At 40.1% G+C, this 24,068-nt stretch overlaps 1 protein-coding gene across 6 annotated transcripts in view; it reads left to right on the forward strand.

Moving 5' to 3' along the window:
* The window catches only part of MID2 (midline 2), a 113,609-nt gene that overhangs the window by 84,746 nt on the left and 4,795 nt on the right, over positions 1-24,068 (forward strand). For 5 of the 6 annotated variants that reach the window (XM_041741598.1, XM_041741600.1, XM_041741599.1 and 2 more), the window contains exons 4-9: positions 625-732; positions 2,559-2,707; positions 13,145-13,272; positions 14,663-14,896; positions 22,265-22,426; positions 23,845-24,052. In XM_041741598.1, the coding sequence (XP_041597532.1) occupies positions 625-732; positions 2,559-2,707; positions 13,145-13,272; positions 14,663-14,896; positions 22,265-22,426; positions 23,845-24,052 (989 nt within the window). The remainder of the gene's footprint in view (positions 1-624; positions 733-2,558; positions 2,708-13,144; positions 13,273-14,662; positions 14,897-22,264; positions 22,427-23,844; positions 24,053-24,068) is intronic. The other variant, XM_041741597.1, reaches the window with a different exon arrangement.

Below are 24,068 nucleotides of genomic sequence, written 5' to 3' on the forward strand. Positions count from 1 at the left end.
AGAGATATTTTGATGTAGCCACTATTCCAAAATAGGAATAGGTATTCAGCTACTGGACAGCTGAAGGTGAGAAATATCTACAGAGACATAATGACAAGTCTATGAAAATATATCTACACATGCAGATATTTACTATGAAGTTATAGCTGTGCATTCATATGTTTTAGAATTAGAAGGGAACAAGGAAAATCAAAAACATTTTTTAGGATGGTAGAAATAGATTGTTGTAATGTTATCTTAATATTGCTGTGTCTGTGGAGAGAGATCCTCTTTTCCTGACATACTTAAATCTCCTTATCCTCTTTTCAAAAGAACAGCAGGAGTAAAGGGTACTGGAGTAAAAGGAATTGTACAGTGGGAATAACATGCCCCCATCTCATCTGTCCTTCTGCCCAGCCTTCCATTAACCATCATGATCTACCAGAGGCTGGAGGGCTTCCTAACTATGGTGCTTCAGTGCCCTTGCATCATTAATATCATCATCTCTACCCTTCTTCTAGGAGTGGATCTTATGAGGGAGGTATGGAAGAAGTTGTGCATGCTTAGCTGTCAATCCGAACCTTTGAGAGCCAGCAGAGGACAAAGGCAGCAATCACTATGTAATATTCTGGACTTTCTTGGCAGGTGAATACTGCTATGCATGAGGCAAAACTTATGGAAGAATGTGACGAGTTGGTAGAGATCATCCAGCAGAGGAAGCAAATGATCGCTGTCAAAATCAAAGAGACAAAGGTAAAGCACAGAGCTTCAGTAAGGTCAAGGCAGAGTTGAGTTTACAGATGTCAAGGTTCATTTGTAACCTTGTTCAATCATCATCCCGATGATTCCAGTTTGAACTTGGATCATGAAAGTAAGAAGAAATGAGGTTGGAGGGAGGGAGGCAAAGAAAAGAAGCCATGTTTGGCCTAGTGCTATAAACCCAGTAAAAATGATGGCAGTTCTGAGGTATTGGAAATGTTCTATATTTTGACCTGGTTGGTGGTTACATGGGTGTATGTATATGCAAAAAAGAAAAAAAAAGTCATTGTGTCGTATGTTTCAGAGGTGGGTGCTTTACTGTATATATGTTATAAGTCAGTCCAAATAGAAGAAAGAAATAAGTAATGGTAGAAATATGGGTCAGAATTATGGAAGGATCATGCATACTATTACAAGGACTTTGGGCTTAATCAAAAAGGCATTGGGAAACCATTCTAGTTTCTTAGGAAGGGAGAAGATGGATTGATATAGCAGAGGTATGCAGGGGAGATCAGAAGAGGATGATACTGAAGTCAGGGAAGCCATCTAACATCTAAGAGGCTTGTGGAATTATTCTTTTTCTAAAATATTTTATTTATTTATTCATGAGAGACACAGGGAGGGGGACAGAGACACAGGCAGAGGGGAAGCAGACTCCCTATGGGGAGCCCAATGCAAGAATCAATCCCAGGACCCCTGGATCACAACCTAAGCCAAAGGCAGATGCTCAACTGCTGAGCCACCCAGGTGCCCCTGGAATTATTCTTGATATGAGTTGAGGAAGACCTAAACCAGGGAAGTGCCAGCACAAATGGAAGGGAAGGACATAACAGGCATTCCTAGAAAGGAAATGCTGGGAATCATCAACTGAGTAGCTATAAAAGATGAAGGGGAAAGAGAAGACTTACAGGGTTTTAGCCTGGGAACTGGAGAAGCATGGTCAACGTCAGGTGTGAGCCTTCATGTGTCTGTATGGTTTTTGGCTTATTGGTCTGCCCGTCATTGTAGTGATTATAAGCTCATGCTGTGTATACAGTGTGAGAATTTATGAGTCTGGAGTGATGATCAGTACTCTGTGTCATGCTGGGTGGTTCCAGCTAACACAAGAATCGAAATTTCCAAGAACACAGATTCTGTGAACACAGGTATGCATAAAGATATGTAGAGAAACATGTACATAGAAATGTAGATACTCATAAAGAACAAGGAGGTAGGAATGCCTGGGTGGCTCAGTGGTTGAGACTCTGCCTTTGGCTCAGGGTGTGATCAAGTCCCACATCAAGCTCCCTGCGAGGAGTCTCTTTCTCCCTCTGTCTATGTCTCTGTCTCTCTATGTGTGTCTCTCATGAATAAATAAATAAAATATTAAAAAAAGAACAAGGAGGTGCTTCTTATGAAATGTGTATGTGAAAATATATTGACAATAAAATGTATCTATGGTGATCCCTGGGTGGCAGGGTTTCCTTTTATACTTTTTATTTTCTCAGTACTCTACCTTGAGCATGCACTGTTTTAATAATCAAGAAAAATTAATGTTACCAGTAAGAAAAAGAGGAGGTAGATAACCTAGAGTGTATGACTGGGTGTGTTGCAGCATCAGTAAGTGGGCTGTGGGTGGGAGGAGAGCCTGTGAAAACACAGAGCCGGCAGGTTGAGAAGATGAGTGGTTAGTGTAGGGACCATGGGAGATTAATAGGCCTATTTTTAGAATCACTGCAGCAGATCTCCTTCATGTTGTTTTATCATTTTTAATTAACCCCTACACGTTTTCTTTTTAAAGCCCTGGATATTTAATCTCATTTTTTGTTCATTCCTTTAAGGTTATGAAGCTGAGAAAGTTGGCACAGCAGGTTGCTAATTGTCGACAGTGTCTTGAACGGTCAACAGTCCTCATCAACCAGGCTGAGCATATCCTGAAAGAAAATGACCAGGCACGGTTTCTCCAATCTGCAAAGAATATTGCTGAGAGGTGAGCTCCCTCGGTTCTGTTTTCCATGCCTGCTCTTAGAAAAAGGGTGCAGCTGGAAATCACTTAATTCTGTCAGGGCACGTATGTAGCTGCTGCCACCTAAAGATCTTACCAGATAGTTTTACGAAGCCTCAGTGCTACATTGCCCTGTGGATTTCTGGCACCCTTCTCTCTGTGTAGCTTACTGTTTCTCCTAACACACAGCCAACCACATACCCTAGCTGTGCCCTAGCTCTCCGCTGCCCGCTCAGTGCTGGAGCTTTCTATATTGGTGTTAGCATAGGGAGAGAGACTTTTGGCCACAGGGATAGGTGTGTGCCCTCCCTAAGTATTTGTGTGTTTTTTATTGCTTTCATTTCGTTATGTCTCACACAGATGAATAGAGAGCAGTAAATTCTTAGGCTTTTATTTAATCAGTCATCCCTTTGAAAATGTGATGACTGTCACGAGCCCTCTTCCTGAGGGAAAAATACATATTAGATATATACCCATAATGTTCTGCACATGGGGGTGCCTGGGTGGCTCAGTCAGTTAAGCATCTGCCTTTGGCTCAGGTCATGATCCCAGGGTCCTGGGATCAAGCTCCATGTTGGCCTCCCTGCTCAGCAGGGAAGCCTGCTTCTCCCTTTCCCTCTGCCTCTCCCTGCCCTGCCTATTCTCTCTCTAAAAAAAAAAAAAAAAAAAAAAACTTAAAAAATTTTGCATATGATTTCAGAGGGCTCATGACTTAGAAGGCCATCTGTATATCATTTGCAAAGAATCTGAAGTCTAAAATGCAACATTGCTCAGTAGAGTCACCAAGACTTCAAAGGGCTACAGGGACTCATTAGGCAAATGTGACCTCCTTACACCTCTCTTCCATTTACTGAAGGCTTCGGCTCCACGTTCACAGTATTCCTTTCTGTTGCTTTTGCCATAATTTCTGATGACACTGGCAGCATCCATGTGGCTGACCCCATCTGATACTCTAGCCATCCAGTCTCCTGGCTCCTTGCCATCCCCACTTCCAGTGACCCTCACCTCTGCTCTACTCCATCCACCCACTTCCATGACTCTCATGCTGAATCTCACCATCACTCAGAATTATGCTTAAATAATAAATTAAAGCATCTCATGTTCTAACTACAGTGTCTGTACTTACAGTTGATTGCTTTTCTTTCAATGTATCTATTCTTCAACTTCATCGGGACTCCTAAGACCCAACACCTACCTACCGGCTACCTACTGTTTTTGGCCTATTGAGGATCTCTGATTGCTCATTTCAGCTACTCACTCTTATTGCAATATACCCACTTCCTTGCTTCCACTGTGTTTTTATCACACTAACCTGATCAACACTCCCAACCCTGAATCAGCCCAGTTCCTCCCACCTTTTCCATGTCTATATTTGAGTTGCAGAACCCTGCTGGAGAAAACCACATAACCAAAGAGGTTAGTTCTACCGCACCACACATTTATGGCTTCTAATCTCATTGGAGCCCTGAAATGCTGCTATGTGGCTTTGGTCAGCTTTCTTTTTGCTTTGTCTCTCTAATGGCTATTTCAAAATTTCTGTGTTCAACTCAAAAATTTCAACCATGCCACTTTCCTGCTCATGCCCAGCAAATGACTTTATGTCCTATTTAGGAGATAGAGTGGTACATATGAAAGGACAAAGTCCTCAGCTTCTCAAACCAAATTGCTGGGCACACTTGCATCCATATCTGTAACTTCTGCCCCCTCCTTTTTAAAATTAGGCTCCATGCCCAGTGTGTAGCCTAAGGTGGGGCTTGAACTCATGATCCTGAGATCAAGACCTGAGCTGAGATCAAGAGTCTGATGCTTAGCCGACTGAGCCAACCAGGCTGCTCCTGCCTTTTGATTATAATAGTAGAGATGTTCCTTCATTTGTACTTTGGCCACATGCTTCCTTTTTTAAAAAAAAAATTTATTTATTTGACAGAGAGTGAGAGAGAGTAAGCACACATAGGGGGAGCTGCAGAGGGAGAGGGAGTAGCAGACTCCCTGCTGAGCAGGGAGCCCAATGTGGGGCTCAATCTCAGGACCCCTGGATCATGACCTGAGCCAAAGGCAGGAGCTTAACTAACTGAGCCACCCAGGTGCACCACATGCTTCCTTTTTTTCCCATAGCTTCAGTTTCTCCCTTTCCCTAGTTGACTTCACATCCACTTTTAAACTCATTCATGTCTTTCCTATCTAAAAAATATAATACTCACAACTTTCCTCTCCCTTATACCCCTTCTAGCTTTTGCCCTATCCCTCTGTTTCCTGCAGAGCAAATTTCTTCAAAGACGATACCATTTCCTCACCTCTGACTTACTTTTCTTAAACATTGAAAGTTATTTATATTAAAGTAATCCTTATGCATAGTTAAAAACTCAACTATTACTAATAGTCATATGAAAAAATAGTCATAAAAAAAGAAAAAAAGAAAAAATAGTCATATTGAAAGAAATAGAAATCTTCTCCTCCCTGCTGATTTCTGTTCTCCAATAAGAATAATATTGAGCATTTACTTTGTGTTGAGCATTATTCTAAGCCCTTGTAAGCATTAACTCATTTAATCCTCTCAAAAGCCTCATGAGATAGAAGCTGTTATTATTCCTCTCTTAAAGTGAGAGAATGAGGCTCAGAGAGGTTATATGATTTGCCAAGGATCACCCAACAAGTAAGGGTTAGAGGCAGGATTCAAACCTAGGGAGTCTAGTGCCAGCATCTACACTTTTCCAACAATGCCAAGCAATTTCAACCCTGTTAGATATTTCTGATGCCATGATATTTACATTTCTAAATAATATCCTTATATTGCTATCCCCCCCCACAATTTTAGACATTAACAATTGACTTCTGCAAATCTGAAAATTTTTCAGTCATCATTTCCTTAAGTACTTTTTAAAGGATTTTATTTATTTCTTTATTTTAGAGAGAGAGAGAGTAAGGAGGGGGAGGTACAGAGAGAGAAGGAGAGAATCTCAAGCAGATTCCACACTGACTGTGGAGCCTGATGTGGGGCTTGATCTCATGATCCTGAGATCCTGACCTGAGCCAAAACCAAGAGTTAACTGATTTACTTAACTGACTGAGCCATTCAGGCACCCCCTCCAATATTCTTTATGCCACCCGCTTCCTTTCTTATTCAGACTCCAATTACATGTCTGTTAGGCTGCTTAAAGTTGTTTTCAGCTCACTGATGCTGTGTTCATATTTTAGCTATTTTTTCTCTCTGTATTTCACCTTGATAGTTTCTTAAGCTTCTATTTTTTTTTTATTTGAGAGAGAGAAAAGGAGAACACAAGTGGAAGAGGGGCAGAGGGATAAGCAGACTTCCTGCTGAGTAGGAGCCTGATGAGGGGCTCGATCCCAGGCCTCAGGGTTCATGATCTGAGCTGAAGGCAGATACTTAACCCACTGAGCCACCCAGGCACCTCTTGTTTTGATCATTTCTAATGACATGCCTTGGCATTCACTAACCTTTTCTTCTGCAATGCCTAAGGTGCCATTAATTATTATAGTGTATTTTTCATCTCAGACAGTGTAGTTTTCATCTCTAGAAGCTCAGTTTGTTTTTGTTTAAGATTTTATTTATTTATTAATGAGAGAGAGAGAGAGAGAGAGAGGCAGAGACACAGGCAGAGGGAGAAGCAGGCTCCATGCAGGGAGCCCGACGTGAGACTCGATCCCGGGTCCTGGGCTGAAGGCGGCGCTAAACTGCTGAGCCACCAGGGCTGCCCTAGAAGCTCAGTTTGGATTTTTCTATTAGTATCCATATTTCTACTTAATGTATTTAGCTTTCCCTCTAGCTTTTGAATATGTGACAGAACATGAGAGATTCCTAATTCTGGGAAACGAACAAGGGGTAGTGGAAGGGGAGGCAGGTGGGGGGAATGGGATGACTAGGTGATGGGCACTGAGGGGGGCACTTGACGGGATGAGCACTGGGTGTTATACTTTATGTTGGCAAATCGAACTCCAATAAAAAATGTGCAAAAAAATGAATATATGGCATGCAATGCTAATTCAAAGAGATGTTTGCACCTCTATGTTTATTTCATTATTTATAATAGCCAAGATACAGAAGCAACCTACATGTCCACTGATAAATGAATGGATAAAGATGTGGTACACACACACACACACACACACACTCACAGAAACACAGAGGATTATTACACAGCCATAAAAAAGGATGAGATCATGCCGTCTGCAACAGCATGGGTGGACCATGCTAAGTGAAATAACTCAGACTGCTTGGACTGATTTCACTCATGTGGAATCTAAAACAAAACAAACGAATAAACAAACAAAAAAGCAGAATCAGACCTATAAATATGAAGAACAAACTGATGGCTGCCGAGGGAAATTGGGTGGGAGATGGAAGAGGAGATGGAGATAGAGGCTTCCAGTTATGGAATGAATGACATGGGACTAAAAGGCACAGCATAGGGAATATAGTCAATGATATTGTAATAGTCTTGAATGATGACAGATGGGAGCTCCGTTTGTGATAAGCACAGGTTAATATATAGACTTGTTGAATCACTGTGTTGTATAACTCAAACTAATGTAACATTGTCAACTATACTCAAATAAAAAATTAAAATCAAAACGTGGACAGAGCATGGGATACAGATATCCTATCATAATGTCTAATACTATTTATTTATTTATTTATTTATTTATTTATTTATTTATTCTTTCTTTTTTATTTATTTATTTATTTAATAATAAATTTATTTTTTATTGATGTTCAATTTGCCAACATACAGAATAACACCCAGTGCTCATCCCGTCAAGTGCCCCCCTCAGTGCCCGTCACCCATTCAACCCCACCCCCCCACCCTCCTCCCCTTCCACCACCCCTAGTTCATTTCCCAGAGTTAGGTATCTGTGTCAGTTCTTGGTCAGTTTCAGTTGATTACTTTTTATCCTTACGGGTTGTATTTTCTTCCTTTGCATATCTGATAACTTTTTTGGATGTCCAACATAATGAAATTTGTCTTATTGGGTGCTGAATACTTTTGTTAAATATTCCTGAGCTTTGTTTTAGGACACAGCGAAGGTGCTTGAAAATAGCTTGATCCTTTTGGGTTTCATCTTTAAGTTTTGTTAGGTGGAATAAGAGCTTTGTTTAGTCTAAGGAACAGTTTTCTTCACTTGCGAGGCAAGACATTTCTGCATACTACACTGAGTGCCCCCATGCATCATGAGATTTTTCCTGTCTGGCTCTTAGGAACAGACACTATTACAGCCCCTTTGTGAGCACTGGGGATTGTTCCCTCTCATCTTTTTAGGTGGCTCTTTCCTTGGCCTTGGGCAGTTTCTTCATATGCATGTGTTGATCAGTTTTTTGTCAAATACTTAAGAGGGGAACCTCCCAAAGGTCTCCAGAATTCTCCCTGTGCAGCATCCTCCTCTTTGGTACTCTGCCCTGTGAACTCCAGCCAATTTATTCTACTGGACTCTCAGTGTTCTGAATTAGGGACTTCATCAGGCTCTGATTTCCCCTTCATGGACCATTTTACTCTCCTAATTTTGTTGGAACAATTTTTCCTAAAGTCTTCTAAGAAAGAGTACCTGGGAAGTAAATTTTTGAGAACCTTTTTGTTTAAATTTTTTTAAATTTATCTTCACAGTTGATAAGTTGGAAACAAATTTCCCTTATAATTTTGAAGGCATGGCTCTGTTCTCTCCTAACTTCCAATGTGGGGTTGAGAAACTCGCTGCTAAGTTTGATTCTTGATCTTTAAAATATGACCTATATTTTAAAATCTGAAGCTTTTAAGGTCTTATCTTTAGTACAATTTTTCTGAAATTTCTACAAGATAGGTGTTGGTGTGGGTCTTGTATCATTCATTTTTATTGGGCTCTAGGTAAGTCTTTCCTATCTGAAGCCTAGTGACTTTTCATTCTGGGAAGTTTTCTTATATTATTCACTAATAACTTCCATTTATTTTCATTCTCCTCTCTTTCTGGAACTCTAATTAGAGGTTGGACATTCTAGATTTTTTTCTGTGATTTTTTAAATCTTTCATTTCCTAGTTTTCATGATACTATTTTCTTATGCTGTTTTCTGAGATGGTGCCTTAATTTTTCATCCATTCCTTCTATTAAAATTTTAATTTCAGCATTCTTATTTTTATTTATAAGAGCTCTTTCTTGATCTTTGCTTCTTTTTAGCATTCTGGCCTGGCTTTGTGGACACAAGCTATTTGTTTATCTTCTTGAAGATACAGACAATCCTTTAAGAAGCATCTTCTAAACTGCCCTGTTCCTTTTCTCTGAGTTTTAGTTTCTGTCTTTCCCTAAATGTCTGGTAAGCTTTTGGCTGCCTGTTTGAATTTAAGCACTTGAAGATGACTGGAAGACCTGAGGGGATGGGAACAATTTGTTGCATGGTAAATTTCTCTATAGGATAAAAAGGTGAAACACCAGAATTTTATTGAGGGGAACTCCAGGGGACCCAAGTGTCAGTTCTGTAGGCGTTTTCTCTTCAGTCCATTTCCTCTGGAAGCAATTCACCAATCTCCTGGTAGCTGACAAGGGGTGTAAGCCTGGCTGCCACCACTCTGGAAGCCGGGCAAGGAAGGGTTGCTGAGGGTTTTAAGACTACTTTTAGTACAGCATCAAAGCTCTGCACAGAGTAAGCCTCACATCTCCTGCCAGGGTGAGGGAGGAGTAGTCTCTGGTAGAGTGGATCTGGGGTCTAGCTGTTCTGCATACAAACTTTCAACTGTCTGCGGCACAAAATTGGCTTGATGTTGTTGGCTTCCTGACCCAGCTTTCTCTGGTCTGTTTTTGGTTACCGCTCATTTCCATCCCCTTCTAGCTTCCAAACATTTGTTGACAATCTCTTACTTGCTGGCAATTTTTTCCATTCTCTTTGTCTTTGTGGATTTATGACATTTCATTCTTTGACTGTCATTTCAGTGGTATTTCATGAGAGCAGAGATAAAACAAAATTAAACCGCTGTATTTAATCATCCTCACTTACTAACTCTCTGAAATGTCTTCTGCCCCTACCACACTATTCCAAGTGTTCTTCCTGAGGTCACCAAATGGATACCTTGTTGCTAAGTCTAATAGACATTCCTTTGTTTTATCTTATGGTTTTATCTTATTTAATCAGTCAGTAGCATTTGTCCCTACTGACGACTTGTACTTGAAATTTCTCTGACCTCAGCTCCCATGAACACTCCTGCTTTTCTCCCTACCTACCTAGTTCCTTTTGACCTTGTGAGCAAGTCGCCTTTGACCTATTCCTCTAATCCTATTGTTTTTTTATGGTTCTGTTGTAGGCTCTTCCCTCCTATCTTGAGAATCATCTGCCCAACCTAAATATCTTCATCAGTGGTTTCTCACAGGGTCTGAAATACTTCTCCACTAATAATAATTGTAATCATGTATTAAGGACCAAGACTTCAGTTAAAATGAAATTTTACCTGGGAGAGTATTTCTTCTCCCGTGCAAATGGCACTTATCATGTTCCTTGAGAGATAACTAATGTTTTGCTTATACATATTAAACATAGAAACACACACACACACTTACATGTTACCCCAATGCCATTTTTACTCATCCTTAACCTTCCAGCCACTGTTAACATTTGGGAGTATAGTATCCCAATAGTTATTTATTTATTTATTTAAGACTTTATTTATTCATGAGAGACGCACAGAGAGAGGCAGAGACATAGGCAGAGGGAGAAACAGACTCCCTGCAAGAGCCTGATTCAGGACTCGATTCCAGGACCCCAGGATCACGATCTGAGCCAAAGGCAGACACTCAACCACTGGACCACCTGGGTGCCCCTAGTATCCCAATATTTAGATTTAATGTATATTTCACAAACAGGAGGTTGTGTTGTATATACTTCATTATACCCAAGTTTGAAACTTAACAAAATATCATGTTCTTGTCCCTGTTATTGGATATTATCAGATACCCTGATTTTCAGTGGCCTCATAGTATTTCATCTTTTGATGTATACCATGTTACTTAGCTCATTCCCCATAGTTAGACAATTAGGTTACATACGGTGTATTGAGTGCCGTTACAGTTGTATATTTGCATACACCTCAGTTATTTCCTTAGTAAAAAAAATGTATGAAGTAGATCTGTGGTGTCAAAGAATATTTGCATTTTCATCTGTGTTGGTATTTAATGCCAAATTGATCTCCAAAATTTGTTATCAATTTCAGTCCTAATAAAATATGTAGGCATTATCTAATTCAGGCACAAAAAAGCTCCTATAATTGTCATTCTTTATTATCTTAAACACCATATCATTTCAATATGCATTAATTTGATTCTTCATGTAGTTGGGCTTTTATATATATTTGTTAGCCATTTGTTTTCATGTTGTGTGAATTAACTTTCTGTTTTGTTTGTCTATGCTCCTGTCACTACTCTCTTCTCATTCCCAGACACATTAAAATCTCATCTGCCTCCAATTTTGACCCCTTCCAGTCCGTCACTGCAGCCAGAGTGCTCTTCCTGAAACATAACTTTGAGTATCACTCATCTGCCTGAAATGCTTCAATGGCTCACATTGCTCTTCAGATAAATTGCAAAGTTTGCAACATGCCCTACAAGGCCCTGCATGACTTTGCTAATTCCCCAGCCTTTGGGCAAGAGAGAACACATCCACATCCACATAGTCTCTGCTTACCTAACTCCTACTCCTCATGTGGGTCATTGCTTAAAATGAAATTCCTCTGGGGAGATTTCCCTTAATGCTCAAGTCCCTACAGGTGGGTCTTGTGTTACACTCCCTTTGTAGTAGCACTTCTATTGCCTATTTCATGTCTTTTCCCTCCATGAATGGTGAACTTTGTGAGGCTGAGCACTACAATTGTTTGTCTCCAGTGTACCTAGCACAGTGCCTGGCACACTAGTTGTGCTCAGTGAGTATTGGATGGATGAATGCATGGATGGACAGATGGATTGATAGATGGATGAATGGAAGAAAGAAGATTGAGGAGGCCAAGATGAAATTTCATGAGCCAATTTTCTGCTTTAACTCTTGCCCTAAAGAGGTTGTTGTCTTCTTATTCATCCAATCCTGGAAAAGTGACCCATTCAGTGTGAGACTTAAATATTATACTGAATTAGTCTTTTATTTATTTCTCCTGGCCTACAGTTTGTTCCTAAAATATCTCTATTTTCACAAACAGCCAAGAGGTCTTGTTGGTAGAAGTGTAGCACGGTATAACAGCATGAGGATATATGTTTAACTCCTCAACCCCTTAGTATTTCACCATAGAAGTTTCCTCTTTGGTCTCCTTACATTTATTTAATACCTCTTCTGTTCACTCTAATTCCTATTGTTGCCAAGTTTATGTTTCTCTTCATTCCATCATTTGCATGCTCAAAGCTCTTCATTGGCTCTGATTCAGAAGGTCTGTCACAGGGCCTCAACATGTATGTTTTGGTCAAAACTCCCCAAGATAATTCTGATGTGTAATCATGGTTAAGAATTGCCAAAGCACAGAAACATTTACCTTAATTTTTTTAAGAGCTGTCTAAATTGGTTAGAATCCAGTGACCATGGTTCAGTTATATTTCTTTTTTTTCCTGACCCTTACTGGTTGTGTGACCTTAGGCAAGTTTCTTGAGCTTTCTGTGTGTCATTTCTTGTTTACACTGTATCTTATTGTCATTTACAAAATGGAAATAACATTACTACACAGGATTATGGCAAGAGGTAAATTAAAGAATGTGTGTAAAGTGCATGCATGGTCTCTTCTATCTACTAAATGCTCAATAAATGTTAGCAGCTGTGGTGTTGTTAGTCATTCGTTTATCCATTCAACAGTTACTTATTTGCCATGTATCCAACACTGTTGTGGGTCATGGGCAATATGAGAGGTACAAAATATAAACCCTGCTCTTGAGATGCTTAGAACTTGCTGGGGAGATAACATTATATAATAATAAATAATAATAAAATTAAATGTAAATATTGTAAAAGAGTGAACAAAATACAGTATTCAGGTGAAGGCTTGAATTCAGCCCCAGCATGCTGGCTTGTTGATTAGCATAAAAAAGAGAAAGGAAAAAAATCTCTCTTATTAAGATGAGTATTATTAAGTAAGGCTCTTACTAAGCCTTCAGAGGTCTAGTTTTGATCCTGCCTGCCAGATGGAAAATGATGCAGAGGGGAAAATATCCTGTATTTACTTCTCAAAATTAAGACAGGATGGGAGAGTGTGTTTGAGGGGTGAACATATGTGAATAAATATGGTATAACCCTTAATTGGTTCCTGATGATTAAAATTTAAATGGTTTCCATTGAAAAAACTCAGATATGGTATTTTTCACTTAATGAATCAAGCCCTCCGAGTCATTTATTTTTGCCTTGTTGAACCAGAAATCAAACATTGGATAAAGGTTGTAAACCTATTTTGATGTATGTTGATGTACTTTTCTCTTTTCCAGGGTCGCTATGGCAACAGCGTCTTCTCAAGTTCTGATTCCAGACATCAATTTTAATGATGCCTTTGAAAACTTTGCTTTAGATTTTTCCAGAGAAAAGAAACTGCTGGAGGGGCTAGATTATTTAACAGGTGTGAAAATACTGTGGTTTCCTTCCCATTTTAACATATTTGTCTTTTGGTGTTCTCTTACTGTTAAGGTAATCAGAAAAGGACAATATTTGTAATGAAAATGCTTTTATAACCTTTAAGGCAATATGCATATCTTTTTAGATGGAATATACTATAGCTCATGTAAGAGAAAAGAAAGATAATGTGTCAAGTATTTCTGGAGGCAGACGAGTATACTATCATACCTAAAGGTCAAGAAAAAATAAAGACGTTGCTGATGGATTTCTCCTTATGAGCCTATCAGTAATGTATTGTCACTTGTTGTTGAGGGGGTTAGAACTCAGGTGGCAATTGTGGGATACTAAAAATGTCCTGCATAGGTACAAGTGCCATTCAAATGGTTTTAAGGACATTTGAGGAACTGACAGATTAGGAAGAAAAATGTAAGAAATATCTGGCTTACAGACAGTTTTAGGAAATGAGGGATGCAACTAGCCTATTAAAAATGCTGGCTACAAAAAAAAATGCTGGCTACCTTATTGAATGACCACTTCATGAGAAAAATATACACGTACAATAACTTTGCATTTGTCATTATTTTTGTTTCTATATGAAAAATTTCTATATGAAAATAACTGTCATTTGTGGGAAAAAAATCAGAAAGGGTGACAGAACATGAGACTCCTAACTGGGAAATGAACAGGGGGTAGTGGAAGAGGAGGTGGGCAGAGAGATGAGGTGACTGGGTGACGGGCACTGAGGGGGGCACTTGACAGGATGAGCACTGGGTGTTATACTATATGTTAGCAAATCAAACTGCAATAAAAAATATACAAAAATATTAAGTCTTCCAATCCATAAACACAAAATAAAATAAAATAAAATGACTGTCATTTGTTGAACATCTGTTTTATGCCAGATGCTGTGTATTAATTTTATATTATAAATATCTACAACAAATCTATAAGGTATTTATCATCCCTTATTTCACAGATGAGGGAACTCATTAATTTGTGCTTGGCTATACTGCCAAAAAATATATGATAAAACGTATTTTAGAACAAAAAAATAGGTCGAAGGTCATGCAATGAGAAAACCACATGACCATGTTGCTCCGATATTTACATGTGTGTTTGTACAGGGAGAGTAGACAACTGGGCAATCACCTCCATACCTTAGGCTTATATATACTTTGCCTAAAAATATCATAATCATAGAAATCCAAGTGGTTTGGGGGAACTTGAGGTCTCAGCACTCGGCTTTGGGTTGTTTGGTGTGTGCCATCTAAAGCTTCTTTTTAAGAAAACTTCCTCTCCTCGAGATGTTGAGTGGGGCAGCAAGAGTAGCAATTGTTAAAATTCCCTAGCAGAGAGTGTGCCTTCCTCACCTTTTTTTCCACCTTTCCTTACAGCCCCAAACCCACCATGTATCCGAGAGGAACTCTGTACTGCTTCCCATGACACCATTACAGTCCACTGGATCTCGGACGATGAGTTCAGCATCAGCTCCTATGAGCTTCAGTACACCATATTCACTGGCCAGGCTAACTTCATCAGTAAGTCATGGTGTAGTTGGGGCCTGTGGCCAGAGATAAGGAAATGTAAGGAAGCAGTAAGCTGCTCAAGATTGGCCGGGGCGCCACGAGGCAAGTGTTTGTAAGACATGTTAGGTTGTTTAGTATAGTGTTTCGTAGACAGTGCAACCTCCCCTAGGGCTTTGCAAAGACTATTGCTGGGTGGACGAGCAAGTTGTGTATTTCCTTGCTGGGCAGTCACTGGGGCCACTCCTATTTGTTTATGAAATCCTTGGCCTTTCCTCAGTTAATCCATGTCACTCCATTCTCCTGGGTCAGAACCCAGCTCAAAATTCATTCCTGAGTGACTAAGCCACCATCATTCCTGATTCTATGTGTGTGAACATCTATCTCTCTCCTCGGCGCTTCTTCCACTTCATTACCATGGTAAAATGCATTATGTTTGAGGACAACTACTTCCTTTCCTGTACCTATTTGTATCAGCGCCCACAGTGATAAACCTTCTGCCTCTGTCGCTGTCCCCCTTCTCCCTTTCCTCCAAGAATTGCACTGAACACAAACATGTGCCTGTGGGCCACAAAATGAAAGATGTGCAAAAAGACGTCACTGAGCTCACATGTTAGTTTCACCTTCAGATGAATTGGAGCAAGACAAGGCAGGATAGAAACTTGCCTCATCGATTGCCAGATCCACCTGCGAGTTCCCCTCTGTGTGGCAGGGAGCACTGGAAAGCAGAATTAAAACTGGATTCAAGACTGGAACTGATTCCCACCTTCTGGTGCACTCTAGGGTCCCCACCCTGATCCGGGTGCAAATTCATATTTTCTTTTACCTTCACACTTGTGCTTCTGTGTCTGACTTCTGCAGGCCAACATGAGAGGAGTTTTTCCAACAAAACCCTCCCAATAGGCTTCCTTTCCCTGTTTTGCAGCAATTCTGGGCCACAGGGTGGGCTGGGGGAGGTGAGAGGACATTGGAGGTCAAATTCTAAAAACACTTGCCTCGTGCAGCTCCAACCTAAGCCACTTGGCCTGGGTAGCTGTGCTCCTAGGTGTTTTTTCAGGTTGCAGAGTCACAAACCCTAATGCCTCTCCAGCATGCTTTTCTGCATTTGTCTCTCCTGCTCCAGGAAGTCTTATAGCCAGCGACTGTCCTCCTTCCTGAGAGTGGGAGAGAGCAGTGGTCTCTTGAGAGCTGAGACATAAGTCCAAGTGACAAAGATCTAAAGGCTGTCCTCTCTATTTTCAAAGACATATAGTCCTTTGTAAAGAGGAACTTAAAGGATAATTCTTAATAGCAATAGGATCATAGCACCTGATTTGGAAGAAACTTTAGAAGTCGTTTAGGCTAATCTTCCCTTCTATCAGACAACCAGTAGATGATTTTCCTGTCTCTACTGGAACATTTCTAGTTCCAGTGATGAGTAGCTCACTTCTAACAAAACAACCCATTCAGTTGTTGTATAGCTACAAATAATTGTCAGTGCTTCCTTCTAGAAGGCCTAACTCTTCCTCCTAGTAAATAACAATGACAATAATAATTTATATGTGCATTATGCTTTGCCATTTATAAATGCTCCCACATACATCATCTCACTTAGCCTTCATGAGTTCTCCCTTAGCCTTATGAAATAGATGATACCAATTCTGTTGTATGGATGAAGAAGCTGAGGTTCAAGTTAAATGAGTTGCCCAAGGTTACAGAGCTACAAACTGATGGAGTCAAGGTTTGAACCCAACCCTCTCAGACTTCAAGCTTAATGTTTCTTTTTTTTTAAGATTTTATTTATTTGCAAGCGAGATAAGCAAGAGCACAAGCTGAGAGGAGAGACGGGGAGAGGGAGAAGTAGATTCCCTGTGGAGCAGGGAGCCCAATGCGGGACTCTGTCCTAGGACCCTGTGATCATGACCTGAGCTGTAGGCAGATGCTTAACCAACTGAGCCACCTGGGGGCCCCCAAGCTTAATGTTTCTTGAATTACACCCATAGCTACCAATTAGTCCTAGTCCTGTCCTTTTGTGCTTCACTAATAAACCTGATCCATCTCTTCCATGACCATTCTTCAGATAATTTTAGGTAGTTCTCATGTATGTCCCTTCTAAATTTTCTCTTCTCTAGGCAAAACATCCTTAGTTCTTCAAATTGCTCCTTATGTGACTTGGTTTCAGGCCCTTTACTGTCATGGTATCCTCTTTAGGCACACACTCCTGTGTGTCAAAATGATTTATAAAATGTGCTGTCAAAAGGTGAATACAGTACTCCAGAACTGGTCTGACCACCACCGAGGATCTTTGGATTGTCTCTCTTGTCCATTAACTGATGTGCCCCAGCCCTGAACCTTCTTATTCCAGTAGTCACACTGACTACTGAGTGTAGACTACTGAGCATGTAGTCAGTTGAAATCCCTAGGCATTTCAAATCCTTGATTGTCTAAACTGAAATTCAACTCTTTGAATTCATCCCTATTACATTTCATCTGATTAGTTTTGACTTCACATTCCAACCTGCCAAAATCCTTTTAAATCCAGTTTCTGCCTTCCCAACTTGCCTTCTGTGTCTTCTTCCAGTTACTGATAGAAAAGCAGAATAAGGGGTGCCTGGGTGGCTCAGTCGGTTAGGTGTCTGCCTTCAGGTCAGGTCATGATCCCAGAGTCCTGGGATGGAGCCCCAAGTTGGGCTCCCTGCATCGGGCAGCATGTTTCTCCCTCTGCCTCTGCCTGCTGATCCCCCTTCTTGTGCTCTCTCTCTCTCTCTCTCTCTCTGTCAAATAAATAAAATATGACAAAAAAAAAAGAAAACAAAAGTGGAATAGGACAGGGACAAAGTCAGAACACTGAGCAAAATTTTGTCTGGCAATGAGCAGATAAGACAAAACTATTTTAGGGATTCCTGGGTGGCTCAGTTGGTTAAGTCTCTGACTCTTGATTTTGGCTCATGTCATGATCTCAGAGTTGTGAGATTGAACCCTGTGTCTGGCAGTGTGCTCAGTGGGGAGTCTGTTTGCCCTGCCCTCCCCCCACTCCCCCCTCTCACCATACAAACAAACAAATAAATAATTGTTAAAGATGAAACTATCTTACTGAAAATACATAGTCATGAAGATTCAAGGTCCCAGTCCTAACCATCCGTCTGGCCTACCACTGTTATACCACTGTTGATTGAACCTTGACTCTAAGAGCTACTTTCCCTTGAGGTTTTTCCACATTTTCTCTTCTTAAACCACTTTGTTGAGGCATAATTGACATACAAAAAGTTGTCCATCAACAGATCAATGGATAAAGAAAATGTGGTATATTCGTACAATAAAATATAATTCAACCTTAAAAAAGAAAGAAATCCTGCCATTCATGACAACATGGATGAACCTGGAGGGCATTATGCTAAAGGAAATAAGCCAGACACAGGACAAATACTACATGATACTATTTATTTGAGGAATCTTAAAATAATCAATCTCCACATTTTCTTTAACCAGAAATTTCTTTCTTGTTGGCTAGAATTTTGTCTGGAGAAGTAGTTCCCCTTATTCTTTTTTAAGCTTTTCCCTTTATCTGTAACTATCTCCCCTTGTCGTCTAAGATTTGGAATGGTCACAAGCCAATAATATTTCTTATGGTCTGTTAGCTGAATTCAAACAGTTGTTTGGCTGATTGCCTTCCCCATTACTGTCTATCTTTCCTCTATTTCAGTTTTGTGTTTTGCATTATGAAAGCACTGGCTATACCCTCCATGTGGCCAGGCAGCCTGTATTATACTGCCACAAATATGAAACTATTTCCTCTCCTTTTTATTTGCAAGCAAATGTTCTCCACCATACATTTACACTCAGGTTCATGGATTTCCATACTGTGGTCTTTCCCTTTTGGACAAGTTGTATAATTCCATTACCATAATTCAGTCATCAACCCCATCTTGCCAAGTCTCAGTGATATCCAGGGAATCCTATATTTTTATCTTTTCAAAATTTAGAAATGGTTTCAAAATTACAGAAAAGTTGTAAGAGTAGCATGAAGAATGCCTGTATACTCTTTACCCAGATTCATCTATTTTTTGATATTGTGTCCTGTTTCCTTTATCATTTGCTAGCATTACCTATCTCTATTTCTGAACCATTTGAGAGTAAATTGCATGCATCATGACCTTTTACCACTAAATTCTTCAGTGTAGGTTTTCTAAGAATAAGGAATCTCTTATATAACCACAGTGTGCTTATCAGCTTTAAGAGATATGCTACAATACTTTTTCTGATCTCACCATTCATATTCCAATTTTGACACCTGGACCCAATACATCCTTTATAGCATAGAAAGAAACCAATATTGTCCTTTAGAGTTGAGGATCCAGTATTGCATTTAATCATCATTTTTCCCTGGCGCCCTTTAATCTGGAACACTTCCTCAGCCTTTCTTTATCTTTAATGACATTGACATCTTTTCTTAAAATGTCATTTTATTTCTTTATTATACTGTCTCTTATTTTGGGTTCTTCTGACATTTCCTCATGATTTATATGCAGATTATGCATTCATGGCTGGAATACTGCATTGGAAACGTTTTGTCCTCCTTAGGACATCACATCTGGAGCCATGTGATGTCCACTTGCCCTTCCTTAATGATGCTCACTTTGTTCAGCTGGTCAAAGGTTTTGCTGGATTTCTTAACCATGTAGTTACTATTTTTCCTTTTGCAACTAATAAGCAATCTGTGTGGTGATACTCTGAGACAATAAACATGTCCTGCTTTCTCATCAAACCCATGAGTTTTTACTCTGATGATTGCAAAATGATGATTTTCCAAATGAGCATCCCTTCCTACATTTACAAGTTGGTGCTCTGCATTCTACTGTAAGCAAAATACTTGCCCCCTGTTTATTTTTCTACTTATCAGTATGGACTCATGAATTCACTTTCTTCAGTGATTTAGAATTCTTCACTGCCCTTGCTTACTTTGATGCTCAGATTGTCCAGATTTAGCCAGTAAGGGCCATTTATCTCCTGGGTCCTTATATCTTCCCATCATATTCTTGAGTACTTCTTTACTTTCTAGCGTGACAAAAGATTCTAGGCTCATATGGACTTTATCCTGCCCCAGCCTTGAAATCAGCCATTTTTCCAAGGAACCCTGGTTCTTTTTAATGGAAGGATGTTATTAGAGAACAGGATCTGGGTACTAGAAATACACACATATACCTATGTATGTATACGTATGCACACACATAATATACATACACACATACCTAACATGCATGTGCATATGAATACACATACACACATATGTAGAAATCATGAGTTCATACCAATACCTCCAACCAATTCCAGTCCATCTCCAAAAGTTCTTTCTTGCCTTTCCCCATTCCATGTTTGTCTGTTCTTCCTTCCATGGTGAGAACCCTGGCTCCTAACAACATTAACACACGTGTTCATTTGTTTAATCCCATAATATATGCAACAGTTTCGGAAGTGCCTTGCCCATACCACTACAGAAACAAACAATAGTTCAAGATTTGTTTTCAGTTCTCCTCCTGCCCCCATCCCTTTGGTGTGGTTGTTTTTCATTTGAAGTGTGTTTGGGTTCGTTGGTGTCACTTTGCCTTTGGTTTTAGTCTCCACTCTTTCCCACTCATATTGATTTAATTGTGATTTTATGAATTCATAGAATTACAATGTGTTTCCCAAAGGGAACATAATACAAAAAAAGGTGTATTCAAAGAATTGTCCTTCTCTCCCATATCTTTCTAATCCCATGCCCCTACCCCTATCCCTTATAGGTCATCAACTTCAAATATATGTATGTTCTCTTATTTGCCTTTATTTCTTGTAAAAAAAAATAGCATACCATATATGCTCTTCTGCTATTTGCTTTTTTTCCACTAACCATATACCCTGGAAATCACTCCATATCATTTAATAGAGATCCTTCTCATTCTTTTTCATAGCTACATAGTACTTCATTGTGAAGTTTTGTTTTGTTTTGTTTTATACTTTTAGAAGTATATCTGGAAGATCATTTATTTCCTTCTGCAGTTTATCATTCATATTGTGAATTGGCACGTGGATAACCAAGCCCTCCAACATTATTCCTGGCCCTTATCCTTATTGCCTTTCATGAGCATAACTGAGCTTCTTCACCAGTTATTCTTTCTAGGACATCTCTGTTTGCCCTCCACTATGCCTCTTTTTCTAGTTTTACTTTAGACTTTTTTAACCTCCTATCAACTTCATTATAAAGCCCTCATGATCAGATCTCTTTCAAGACACTAATGATTATTATTATTCTTTGCTAAAACACTCATGATTATTTTTAATTTTCAGCCTCACTAAATCCTTTATGAGGATTGCATAGAAGTGACTAAATTTACTGCTCATTTTTCATGCCCCCACTCTTTTGCATGCTTTGGTAGAATTGTGGTTAAAAAGCAGGAAACTGATTAAAAAGCAGATAACAGAAGAAAAGAAGCCTCGATAATTCACAAATAGAACAGCAACCCCTCTTTTACTCACAGTTATCCAAATACGTGTTTTTAATTATGCACATTTTTCTCTGTTTAAGTCAGTGTTTATGGTCCAAAGAGTTTTGAAAGCAGAAACCTAGATCTCTGGGCTTGAGAGGGAAGAAGGTTCCAGGCAACAATGTGTTCCTGGACCATCCAATTTCAAATGAGTATTAGAACCAGGAAGGGGCAAAAATGGGTAGTATCAAGTGAGGAGATGGTAATTTTGGCTTTGTTTTTCATGCCATCTCTTTGGCTTCCCTATGATACCTTGGAGCCTAGTTAGTTTTGGAAGTAAGGGTGAGGATGGGTTGGGAGAGATGAGCCATACATAAGCCCTGGAAGCTTCAATACTTTTCAGGGACAAAGGAATATTGTTATCTACCTCATGAATTGTCATGTAGTGGGTGGAGAGAACACTGGACTAGGGTTAAGGAGACCAGGATTACACTCTCCGCACCATCACCATCTGTCTGTGGCCTTGGGCAAGTCACTTTTTTCTCTCAAACTTAGTTTCCCATTTGTCAAATGAGGGAAATACAGTGTGGGGGTGTCCTGTTGGCTCTGACAGTCCATGTTCCTGTGCTCTGCCCAGGACTGCTCTATCCATACCAGGTTAGAGTCAGCTCTCAGAGGATTGGACCTTTGGTGTAAAGATCCAGAGACTCCATAAAAGTGATGATTCTGTGACTTTTGTAGAGTGGCCTTTCCTATGGTACTGGGCAGAAAACTGAAGCAACCTAACTTTCACGAGTGGTGACATTCAATTATCAGAGGCAGGGAGCCTGGCCTAAGCCTCGCTCCGCGGGAGAAAAGAAACAGAAGATATTTACCTCACTCTGTCTCCTGGGACTCCAAAGAAAACAAAATGAAATTCACTTTTTTTTTTTTTTGGTGGTGGTGGTAATGGGGGCTTTTAATGGATTGTCAGTGTGCTTCTCATCCTCTATTATCTGCTGGCTAATGTTCTATCTTCCTCCCCTCTTTACAGGCCTGTACAATTCAGTGGATAGCTGGATGATTGTGCCCAACATTAAACAGAACCACTACACAGTGCATGGACTTCAGAGCGGGACCCGCTACATCTTCATTGTTAAAGCCATAAACCAAGCAGGCAGCCGGAACAGTGAACCCACCCGACTAAAAACAAATAGTACGTTATGGTGATTCCAAAAGGAGAGTTCCATTTCCCCTCTGCACCAGGGAGGTCCTGAGCAGGCACCCACAGCAGTTTGTGCTTTGGGCCTGGGGTTTGCTGGTGACCTTGGGAAATACATGAGCACAAAGATACACACAAAGTATATGTAGTAGCAGCTGGTGTTTTGGGAGGGTGTTATTACAGGGTTTTTCTCTGTACCCCATCCCATGCTTGGGGCAAACAATTGTGTAAAACAGTACTATTTGTGATAATCTGGTAGGATCCTTCTGCAGAGAAGCCATACCTGTTTGGAATGCTTCTGACTGAAGTTGACTGAAAATCCAACTAACTCAGCTTAATAAATAGTATTTGTGAGTAGCAAAAGCAAATAGTATTTTTTCCTCTTTCTCATATAGCAAGAAGTTTGAAGGTGGGCAGTTCAGAGCCAGTGCAGCAGCTCGTTCTATGCTAATGATGTTGTAGAAGACCCAGGCTCCTTCTCCCATTGCATATTGACTTATTGTCACATGGTCACAATATGGCCATTGCTACCTCCAGAGGTCAGATTTCCTTTTAAGATAGGGAAAGGAAGAAAGGGTTGGTGCATGTGATGGCTATCTCCTTCTATGGGGAAAGCAGGCACTTTCCCCGAAGTGTCCCCAAATCTGTCTGACTTCTCTTTCCATTCACTTCCATCTTATTAGCCACCCCTAGCAGCAAGAGAGGCTAGCAACTGGAATATTTTATAGTTTTTCTGGCCTCTATAGTGAAAGTGGACAAAAGAGAAAAAGCAGGGAATGGGTGTTGTGTTCAGTGTCTGCCACAGACCCATTTTGTATAATCCAGCTCTTGCCACACCTAGCAATTGGCTCCTAGTCACTTGTGTCGTCTTATGGTTCTAAGGAATTCTCTGTCGTGAATGATCCTACACAACAAATGTTCTCTCTGATCATTCATGATGTATCAGGCACTCTAACGAAGTCACTTAATCATGTTATTTACATCCCAATTGTAAGAGGGTAGAAGGATGGCCTTTACTGAGTTCTTATTTTTTTGTTCTGTCACCAACCAGCAATAACCTCATCAGTTCCCCTTACACTATCTCACCTTGAATACTCCTTCCCCTAAGACCTACTTAACTCCCAAACTACCCACTGAAATAAAGCAGAGTTTAAAACATATTTGAGAACATGAGGTCCTGAGAGCCCTCTTTTAATTTGATAACATATGGGGGGCAGCTGATTCTTATTTTATTGAAAATGATGCCTTCAGTCTCTATTTCCATAATGTAATAAAAATAGCAGCCAGCTCGCACTGGCCCAAGAATATCAAGAATCATATCAAGAATCCCCTGGTAGTGATAGTCCTAGGGGACAAAGATGGCATTCTTAAATACTTGCTCATGCATTTTCTTCTTCTCTACTTTTTTTCAGGCCAACCCTTTAAATTGGATCCGAAAATGACTCACAAGAAGTTGAAGATCTCCAATGATGGGTTGCAGATGGAGAAGGATGAAAGCTCTCTGAAGAAGAGCCATACCCCAGAGAGGTTTAGCAGCACAGGGTGCTATGGGGCAGCAGGGAATATATTCATTGACAGTGGCTGCCACTACTGGGAGGTAGTTATGGGTTCCTGCACCTGGTGAGTAGATCCTGCT

The sequence above is a fragment of the Vulpes lagopus genome, chromosome X, assembly GCF_018345385.1.
Source record: "Vulpes lagopus strain Blue_001 chromosome X, ASM1834538v1, whole genome shotgun sequence".
Taxonomy (NCBI): domain Eukaryota; kingdom Metazoa; phylum Chordata; class Mammalia; order Carnivora; family Canidae; genus Vulpes; species Vulpes lagopus.